Source organism: Onychomys torridus, chromosome 18 (assembly GCF_903995425.1).
Source record: "Onychomys torridus chromosome 18, mOncTor1.1, whole genome shotgun sequence".
NCBI classification, from domain to species: Eukaryota; Metazoa; Chordata; class Mammalia; order Rodentia; family Cricetidae; genus Onychomys; species Onychomys torridus.
Window position 1 is genome coordinate 14,841,699 of NC_050460.1, and position 10,557 is coordinate 14,852,255.

Sequence of the window (10,557 nt, forward strand, 5' to 3'; positions counted from 1 at the left end):
AAGTTGCCAAATGTGTTGGGCAAAATGAACAAAAATATCAGAAATCATAGTGGTAAATAGTTTTTTGATGTTGTTGATATACAACGATACTGTGATTTTTAAAATTTGTGCAGCTATCAATACGGAAAAATAGCTCTTAAAATCACAGAATCTAGTTGTTTGTTTGTTTGTTTTATAAATACTCTCCTGAACACACAGGAATAGGACATTTGTGTTTTAAAATCTCAATAATGGTCCCCCTTTTAAAAACTCTGTAGAAAATTAGAGGCTGATGTCCCTAGTTTCTCGTTATCAGTTGTTAAAAGACACTATTCACTTGCTATAATGGTTCACCATTTTCAAAATAGAGATTTTTTTAAGTGTATCTATTTATATTACTCGTTTTGAACAACTATCTTCCCTTTAAATGCACGTTTACTTTGTGGATTCTGTCACCCAGAGGTGTTTATGTAACTAAATGTGGGTATCTGCGCGTAAATTCGTGTTTATGATTTTTTATAATATATATGCGTGTGTGCGTGCGTGTGTGTGTGTGTGTGTGTGTGTGTGTGGTGTGTATGTGTGTGTGTGCGCGCGCGTTGTATCTAAGTCCTGTGTGCAATAATGTTTTTCTGTCTGCTGAGGCTTACTTCCCCAGCCTATTGTTTGAGACAACAGATATAAGTTGCGATGGGAGAGGAGCGTCGGATTTGGTGTGTATCCCCCATTTCCAATTATAGATGGATCATTACAGACAGCGGAGTCCTGAGAAGCCAGACATCTGCTCCTCACATGAATGCACTCACCTCCTAGAGACCAGGCTGCCATCATGCTCTGGAAACTCGTGGAGAATGTCAAGTACGAAGACATCTATGAGGTGAGCGGACACCCCCAGATGCATTTTTGAGCTTTGTACATAGAAAAGTGGAGCTTCTTGGCACCCCAGTTGACATATTTTTAAGCTATTTGCTCGTAGATTTCCGATAGGGTTTCTGAGGTTTCTTTAAGTTTTCTGAGTCTGGCTCTAAGAGACTTCGCTCTCCTGAAGGGGGACTTTTAAGGTTGGAATCTGGCAACTTTAATTTAGGAACTATTTTTCTTTTCTTCTCTTCTTTTCCCCGGCTCTCTCCTCCCCCTTGTAGGCTCTAATGGGGAACGTGGCGCCACTGAATTTAGGTAGACAGTCAGAGAAAAACATTCTCTCCTCATTTTGAGTTCGGGAGAGAATCGGGTTTTCAAGCTTCACTTGGACTCGGGCTTTGGATTTTTTTTTTTTTTTTGTACTTTTAATAAATCTTGTGAAATCGGTAACTAGCGGATCCAAGTGAAGGGCGCGCGAGAGGAAAGGACCCGTGTATGAACAGATAGAGTGCAGTATGGGGAGAGGGCGCGGCTTGTTATTTTTATTTTCTTGTGTTTTGCTTCTTTGCGGGTCAGTGGGTCCGAGCAGAGATGGCAGCCGCCAGCATGTGGTCATTTTTAACGAAGTCTGCCCACACTTCGTGCACCAGGCCAGCAGTACCCAGGAGAGTGCGTCGCTCCCGGGCTTTGCCCTCCGCCTCCCGGGACTCCACGGGTCGCTTCTGGAGTCCGCGTCGAGCGAGGCTGTGGCATTGCCGGGTACCCCTGCAGCTCGCGGGCAAGCCGAGGAGCTCCGGGCGGGGAACGGATGCGGAAACCCGCACCACAGTCCGGGAGCTGGGAAGAGACCCCACACACACAACTGAGCTCGAGAGGACAGGAAGCAAGGCTCAAAAGGGACGTCGAGGGAGGGAAGGAACGGCTCTGAAGCTTCGAGAAAAGCTTTCGAGATCCGAAAGAAAGCGAAAGGGAGTTAGCGAAGCGGGGAGGCAGAGGCGGCCAGGAAAAGTTGGAGAGCGGAAGGCTGAGACGAGGAGACCCGGGCCACCGGCACCCGTAGCACTGGGCTGGACCGCGGGACGGAGGTGGGCATCTCAGGCTCGCGAACCGGCCTGGAAAGAAACCGGAGCCCTGAGCCGGGAGCGCTGTAGGGACTAGGGGCGACCGCGCGGCGGTGTTTCGCCTGGTCCAAGGAAGGGGAGTCTGGAGAGAGTCGCCAGCTTTTCCCCACACCCGCTGGCCCGGTCCGCCCGAGTGACTGCGGCTCCTTAGGGCGTCTGGCAAGAGTTCCTCGAGCCAGTGCCCAGTGTGCCCCAGCCCCGCCATTCCGAAGACCTCATTTGGAGGTAAATGAGAAAGTGAAGGAGAAAAGAAAGAGGAAGGGAAGTCCAGAAGAAAAATGGAGAGAGAGAGAGAGAGAGAGGAGAGAGAGAGAGAGAGAGAGAGAGAGAGAGTTGGAGAGAGTTTCTTCTTTCGGGGGTGACTCGGGTTCCGTCCTCTTCTTTGTGGTTGTATACTGACTGTACTGAGGGGTCCGTGTCTGCCCCGCCTGGCAGGGTTTGTTTCCGCTCCGGCCTCCCTTTCTTTCCTAACAGGCGGGATTATGTTCAAGTCCGGGGCGTTAAACTATCCTAAAGAACACATCACCCATAGCAAACGTGACCCTGGCGGAGCTGGGGCTGTGGTGGAAATAGCTCTGGGTATACATAGAGGGATTAAAGTAATCAGAGGGATGCTGGTTCTTTGCTTAGGAAAAATAAACGGCTAAATGGGAAAGGGGGGTGGGGAAGGAGTGGGGGAGAGTAAAAGTGGGAAGGGAGAAGAGAGAGGAGAGGGAGAGAAGGGAGGAGAGGGGATGCGGGAGGGAGAAGGAGGGAGGGCAAGAGAAGGAGGGAAAGTGGGTAGGAGAGGGAGGAGAGGAGAGAAGGCTGAGCAGAGGGAGGGGAGAGCGAATTACTCCAGGCTGCCTAAATTTTCAGCTGAAAAGCCAGGAGAACCCGCACACAGCGCGGTGGAAGGAGCCTGCTTGAGTCTGGGCTTCGGTTGAAGTTTAACCGAAGTGGCAGTCAGGCCAGTTGAACGGGTTCCTGAAACATCCCAAAAGATTTTCTGTTGCCCCTGGCTTTGCCTGGAAAGGATACTTTTAGAGTACTTGAAGACCGAATGCATATATTTTAAATCTCGGTTAAGAAATATATATATATATATATATTGCAGGTTGTAAGCACTGAAGAGGAAAAGGCTGTACTATGTTAAGAAAAGCATCTCTCCTAGGTCCTAAAAAAGAAAGAAAGAAAGAAAGAAAGAAAGAAAGAAAGAAAGAAAGAAAGAAAGAAAGAAAGAAAGAAAGAAAGGAAGGAAGGAAGGAAGGAAGGAAGAAAAAAGAAAGAAAGAAAAAAGAAAAGAAAAGGCTAGATCTTCTGCCTTCAGAAAAAGTCAGTGTAGCTCCCAGTAAACAAATAGGCCCACCCATTTACTTTACTTCCCCTCCTGATGACCAGGCAGTGTCTTTCTAGTTTGGGTTTTAATATGCACACCAAGCACCCAGGGCAACCACCTCCTCCCTATTGGGAAAGTCTCTCTCTATATACACAAGATCACCTACAGCCTCTGCGAGCCCCCACACTGCTCCCCCACACTGCCGAATCCAAAGAGCAGAGGCCTCCGTATGAGAGCAAGAGCGGGCGTCCCAGTTCAGTTAATTGAAGTTCTGCCTCTTTCCTGCTAAACTTTTCCCCCAGTCTGCCTCCGCCAGCCCCCTCGTCTGATTACATCTAGTAATTCTCCACTGAATGAACGTCATTTACAATAGTGGAGGAGCTCTGAGCTCGCCGCTGCTTCACGCTCCATTTGCCCTCCATTCTCCCTTTAAAGTGCTCGTGTAATATTAATAGTCATGAATATCAATTATTATGAGGCGGTGTAGGCAAGCGGAGGGAGGAAGGGGCGCCCAAGCAGTCTGAGCCTAGCTTCGGGTGGAAGAGGTCTGTATCTGGAGCCCCCAAAGAACCCGGCGAAGAAAAGAGGCCAAAAAGACGGTGAGAGACAGATGAACAGTTCTGCCTGTCTGTGACAGGCACCTCCAATCTTCTTGGAGGGGGATTTTTTTTTTTTTTTTTTTTTTTGATGGCTTGTCCTGGAAACACCTCAAGCTCAGCTCTTGTGTCCAGCTTGCTTCTCTGCTGGACTTTTTGATTTTTGAAAATTCATTGTTTGATTTTGAGCAGTAACCAGGCTTTTTTTTCCAGATGTTAGTCCACACCTATTCATCCATGGTGAGTTCGGATTCCCGTTGTACCAGAAGTGCATGCCTTCTCCTCTCCCTGTCTCTCTGTCTCTGCATCTCTGTGTGTGCGTGTGTCTGTCGCTCTGTCTTCCTCGGAGTGCCTTTGGCTTGGTAATTTAGCACCATAATTGGACGAGGCTGCAGCTGCTTCTCTCTGCATTGTGTGTTCCCTGTCTGAGCTCCCCGAGAGTCAGCTGGGGGCGGGAGGGTGAGGCTGAACCGGAAAAAAACTTTTGTCATTGCAGTTTGGAAATTTAGGTGTTTCTACAGAAAGAACCTGGGGGACGTTACCCCTCGCCATTTCCACAAAGGATGGGGAGAAAGTTAAACGTGTCCATCACTTCCCCCTTCTTCTTTCACTTGGCTTTACACTCCGGAGAGGAGGGAAAAGAGATGTGGGGGTTATCTCTTCACCTCCCAACTTCAGTTACGTCTTTTAACACCCTGAGTCTAATAGCATGTGATATGGAAAGCAAGCTCAGAAACTTCCTGCAAACCACAACTCAATTTACCATGGGTTTAGGGTGTGATTGCAGAGGAGATCCGTTTCAATCAAACACTAAGTTATTTAATTCCTCTTGGGGAGGGAGGGGTGGCTGGAAGCTCAGAGCAGGCAGAATCCTCCCTGCTCTGGGAATCTCCTGCTTGTGTGAGCCCCCAGGCCAGCCAGCTACCTGCCAGTGAAGGCACCACTGGATTTTCCCCCCAACTAGAGCAGTGCTGCAGCTATTAGCAGGGTTCACTTGGTGTACTTTGGATCTCTTGAAGAGGTAGGGGCAAGAAACACTTCGAAGAGCAAACATTACCCTTGGGTCCTACATTCTTAAATCAAGGCTTTGAGCTATCTCTGTCCACACAGTTCCTTGCCTCTCCCTTTTTGCCTGCTTTGCCCTCTGGAAAGACGGCTCCTAGGCCGGGTTGTGGGTAAGCTTCCTATTTCTGTTGTATATAAGTCCCCTGAAGCTTCCCGAGTGGGACTGTTGACATTTTACCATGTGGCCCTGAGTCTGCTTGGGGTCTAAGGTTTAGCCTCTTGCTTTTCTTATCCCGGGAAAGTTGCACAGAAGCCGAACTTCTCTCTCTTTCTCTCTCTCTCTCTCTCTCTCTCTCTCTCTCTCTCTCTCTCTCTCTCTCTCTCTCTCTCTCTCCTTCTCTTGCTTCTTCTCCTTCTCTCCTCTCTCCTCCCAGGACCGGCACGATGGCGTCCCAAGCCATAGCTCGAGACTCTCTCAGCTGGGCTCTGTGTCCCAAGGACCCTACTCGAGCGCCCCACCGCTGTCCCACACACCATCATCGGACTTCCAGCCACCCTACTTCCCGCCCCCCTACCAGCCGCTACCCTACCACCAGAGTCAAGACCCCTACTCCCACGTCAACGACCCCTACTCCCTGAACCCTCTGCATCAGCCCCAGCAGCACCCCTGGGGACAACGACAGCGCCAAGAAGTGGGTTCAGAAGCCGGCTCTCTCCTGCCCCAGCCCCGGGCGGCCTTGCCCCAGCTCTCGGGCCTTGACCCCCGAAGGGACTACCACTCTGTCCGCCGGCCGGACGTGCTGCTACATTCGGCGCACCACGGCCTGGACGCCGGCATGGGCGACAGCCTCTCGTTGCACGGTCTTGGGCATCCCGGCATGGAAGATGTGCAGGTAATTCTAAACAAACAAAAACAAACATAAAAGATAATAAAAGGAGAATGCAGGGGAGGGGGTCGAGGCGGCCTGCTCTTCTGGGGGTGGGCGGTTGTCATCTTTCCGAACCGGACCGACAGGACAGGACAAAAGTGTGTGTTTGAGTGTGTGGCTACAAAGTGGCAGTTTCTAGAGATCCATTTGTGAATGACAGGATGGCTGGAAATTAAATCTTGAAGGAGGAAATACTTTCGTGGTAGTTTACAGTCATTGCCACCAAAGCTAATGTTTTCATCTTGACTCAGTTACTGGACTTGTGCATTTTCTATTGCTTTGTGTGAAGAAGTTGGCACCAGGATCACACCACAGTGAGCCCGGTGGCTTGGTAGGCGAAGTGCCGACTGTCTAGAGAACAGAGCTCTAAGCATGAAGGCCCAGGGGCCCTTGAAGGCCCCAGGTGTTCTCTCCCGTTCGCAAAGCTGTGATAAGAATGACAATGCACTCTGCAAGAGAGTCTTTAACCATGTTTGTTTAAAACTCCTTTGCTTTGGATTTCCAAAAGCTGCAGAGCCCTTTTCTCAAGCACAGTTCTAGAGTCCTCACCTGACAATGGGATCTTTGCTGGGGACAAACCCAGACAGTTTCGACTGGGTTCTGGAGTCCTTGAGGACAGATAGCATTTTTGGAAATCTCATCTGAAAGCCACTTACCTGGCTGTAAAGCAGTGTTCCCCACTTTCCCCGTCAGTACTCTCCTCCCACAGTTTTCACCCCTCCCCTCTGAAGAGGCATCACGTGTTTGTTTCTTAAAACAAAAGGTTCAAAACATACCCCCTATGCACCCAGTATCCCATCTGCAACCAACACAATAGAGGCTGGCATGGATGAGAACACTTGGTTAAACTAAACAAAGAAACATCAAAGAAAAGATTTCTAAATACTGTCAGGGTGATTCTGAACAGTTCTGCTTCACACACACCCTCCCCCAATTTAAAGAGTCTCCAAAAAAAGAGAAATATTGTCGGAAGGCATTTAATTGACACTTGGATCTCATTGGCGTAGTTGAATATTTTATGCATCATTGTAGACTTATCTCTAAAGCGAAGAAAAAAGAAATGGGAAAGAGAAGGTAGTCAAGCCCTTCCTCTTCATTTTGCTGTGAATATGTATACACACACACACACACACACACACACACACACACACATACGTGTATATATTAAGAACAGTCAAAATGTGGTGACAGCATCAGATACCATCTCTGTGAAGTCTGTGATGGTTCATTGTTTTAGAGAAACCTTGTTATTGAAAAGGAACCTTGATCTGTGGCTGGATTCACCCACAGTACCACGAGTTATGGTTTTGTTGATTTTACTGAGCTATGCCTGTCTGGAGGTAGTGCTCATTTCAGAATACCATACAAGAAAAGAAATATTGAGGTTTTTTTTTTTTTTAATGCATTGGAGTAATATGCAGCTGGGGGGGGGAAGTTTTTAAATTAACCTTTTTAAGTATGGTTCAAAGTATTGGTTAATGAAGGTAGATCAGCCTCACACCCCCATTACCCTGGGGATGCTAATGCCACCCACTACACTATACATCCTCCTTACCTACCATAACTGGGGGTGTGAACACCACCCACTACCACCACCCTGCAGGCCAGGAGACTCCCATAACCACTGAACCCTGGAATATCTCTCTAAAATAGAGAACAAATTTCTTAGGTTTTAGAATGTTTTCTTCAAGTCAAAACTTTAAGGGGTTTTGAGTTTTTGGCAGACTGCAAAGGGAGAGGACAAAACAAGCCAGGGAAGTGCTTTTGGGAGAATAACATAATTAAAGCAACTGGATGGATTTAAAGTGTTTAAGTGAACCTGGTGCCAGTCTGAGCTGGTGCAGTTTGCTCAGAGGCAGTGGAAGTAGAAAGTGCTCTGTGCTTCCCTCTCCTTTCTTCAGCGGATAGCCTGACAACCATGGGGAGGCCTGTGGGACCTTCTCCAGCACCCTTAAGTGTGAAGAGTATGGGGGAATACAGCCTTGCCAGCCTCAGCAAGCTCTGTGGTCTTGGTCCAGTGTGGTCCTGGTGACAGGCCTCCTGAGGATAGGGCAAGGCTGAGATGGCAAAAGGGAGGAATGAGAAGGCACTTGCTTTGGATCCAGAAATGTAGCTGATCAGCTCCCCTCTAAGGGTTCACTGGTAAGTTCCTGATCTAGAGTGCAGGGGTTAAAGTTATGGAGGCTGCCCAGTCTTCAGACACTAAGCAACAGACTCAAGGGGGTAACTGCACCCTTCTGGTCCATAGAAGTGACATCAGAGGGGTTTTGCCTGGACCCCAAAGTCATTTATTCTATCCCAGGGCTCTGGTTTACATGCATTCAACTGGAAGCCAGGGACCAGACAGAGCCAGAGGCCCTATGTATGGGTCCAGAATTGGGGGATTTCATGTGACCTAGAGGCACATTGATGAGGCCGCCGCCCTGTGACAGAAAAGAAGGAGAGCTAATTAACCAAATGCTTCTAATATTTTTTAAATGAAACTATAAAACCCTGTCAATTTCTATTTCAATTTACTCACAGGGGCTATTAAACTAGCAGATCGCTGTCTGGGTTCCGGGTATGCTACATTTCACCCATTGGGGAGGGGGGCAGTGTTAAAAACTCAGGGGGAAATGGCTACGGATTGGGAGTGAGGGACACCTAGTTGTGGATTTGTTTAGTTGCCCGAGTAGGCATCTTGTTCTTCACAGCTTGGCTCTCTAACCTCCCATCACCTCTACTACCCATGAGTGTCAACATGTATAGCTTTTAAGTGAACCTCATACACACACACACACACACACACACACACACACACACACACACACTACACTCAAACACACCCTTGTGTCTTAAAGCAACCCCTGGTATCACTTTTAACTAAAGAAGTCTAGTAATTATGAGTCTGAGTTGTTTTTCTGCGCTTCCGCATGCAGTCCTAATTAAATCTTTACGATCCTCCCTGTGACGATTAAGCGCCAGCATGCTGCGTGAATATCCTGTACAAAAACCCAGCAGGCGGCCGTAATTAGATAGAAAATCAGACAAGAGCCTTCTCATTAACTACCACAACTACCCCACGTCGCTGATGAGGCGTAGATACATATTTGCGCACCAACATGAGCATGAGGTGTGGGGGCTCATGGGTCCAGGACCGTAAGTGATGGGTTTTGCTCCCACAAACAGAGGCAACTATTTCTGTCCTGACTGGACCCATAGACATTGCCAAAGGACACACGAGTTTAGAAAAGGGTGAAGTGACTGTGACCATGCCTGTGTGTGTGACAGGGTCCCCTGAAAACTTATGGACAAGTTTCGTGAAATATTTTTAAGACACTTCTTCACTATTACGATGTGTATGGTGGTCTACTACAGACAAAACTATTCAAAGGGAGAAACACCCCACTCTCAGCTTTTTAAGAGCAGGACAGTGTCTAGTAAAAATGGAAAGAAACAAACGAACATACCTCCTGATGGTTAGAACATCTCATTTCTCAAGCCACACTCACTTGTTTGTGATAGTTTTCCTTTTTTTTTTTTTTTTTTTTTTCTTCCCTTGTAATGGACATACACCCTGTTCAAGGATTCATCCTGAATGGGTAGGAAGTGCTAGGGAAACACATCAATCCCCAAACCTTCTTTGTATACTTCTTTATAGAGTGGGTGACAAATTGGTCTAGACTTAAGTTCCAAAGGATCAAGGGAAGCAGTTGTAGGGTTCAAAAAGAAAGTGGGTATTTTCTTTGGGAGGCAGGCAGAGGCAAGGGAATCTGCTTTTTGACACCCTGCAATGCACAGCTAGAAGGCCAGTTCCCATGCGTCCTGACAGCTAGGAACTTCTCCAACAACCATTCTCTTAGAAGTGCTGCCAATTCTGGATTGAAACTTCTCCTCTCTGAGATGAAACTGAAGGTGGATATTCCTTGTGATTACTAAGGTGCTGACTGGGAGGATCCAGTCCTTTGTGTGCCTGTATCTGTAGTTAACTGCCGTCCTAACAGGTGTGTACCTCACTGGGCAGCATCATCAGCGTGGCAGGAGGGGGTGTATGGACATTGCATAGGCTCCTGCAGGCACTGTCACCTTACAGCAAGAAGCACATAGCTCACAGGAATGTGTGTGGACTGCAGTGGGTGTGAGGTCCTGGAGGCTTTTGTATTGCTGTTTGCTTCCATTTCAAATTGCTCAGACTTTAATTAAAATCCCATAATGTAAACTATTATGTATTTGTAAAAATGGCTCTGGGGTTAAATGCACTGGGACAGAAGGAAAAACTGAAATTGCTTTTAACTAATATTGGTGGAAAATCTTGCAGCTGTTGCCAACTTTTCACAATTCATGTGCGCAAGTATATAAAAGTTTATATGTCTGTGTAATATCTGTGTTTCAGATAATAACAAAGCCAATACTGCATCCTAGATGTCTCTCATACGTCCTGTTTTCTTTTTCTTCTATTGGGAGAATTTGCCATTTCAGTGAATTTCATTTCTATGTCGATTTGGAGATAACAAGGATAACAATAAAACCTCCCTTTGTGAATTAATATAAATGGAAATAATAGAAAATCTCGTTTAGAATGACATGATTTATGTATGCAATTCTTTAATATCCAGTCAATTTGAATGGTGATGTTTTTATATTCACAGTCAGTTGAAGATGCCAATAACAGCGGCATGAACCTACTGGACCAGTCAGTCATTAAAAAAGGTATGGACTGTTCCTTCCAAAAGTAAGCAACGATTTCAATGTCTTTATGATTAGCTTTC

The 10,557-nt window shown here is 47.1% G+C and overlaps 1 protein-coding gene across 8 annotated transcripts in view; it reads left to right on the forward strand.

The window, feature by feature from the left end:
* The first annotated feature begins 559 nt into the window (after window positions 1–559).
* Window positions 560–10,557, forward strand: part of Tfap2b (transcription factor AP-2 beta) — a 29,323-nt gene continuing 19,325 nt past the window's right edge. For 3 of the 8 annotated variants that reach the window (XM_036167722.1, XM_036167725.1, XM_036167724.1), the window contains exons 1-3: window positions 560–856; window positions 5,315–5,773; window positions 10,438–10,498. In XM_036167722.1, the coding sequence (XP_036023615.1) occupies window positions 776–856; window positions 5,315–5,773; window positions 10,438–10,498 (601 nt within the window). In that variant the 5' untranslated portion in view covers window positions 560–775. Of the gene's footprint in view, window positions 857–1,880; window positions 1,926–2,131; window positions 2,187–3,219; window positions 3,879–4,088; window positions 4,116–5,314; window positions 5,774–10,437; window positions 10,499–10,557 lie in introns of those variants that run through there. The other 5 variants (XM_036167721.1, XM_036167723.1, XM_036167728.1 and 2 more) reach the window with 4 other exon arrangements.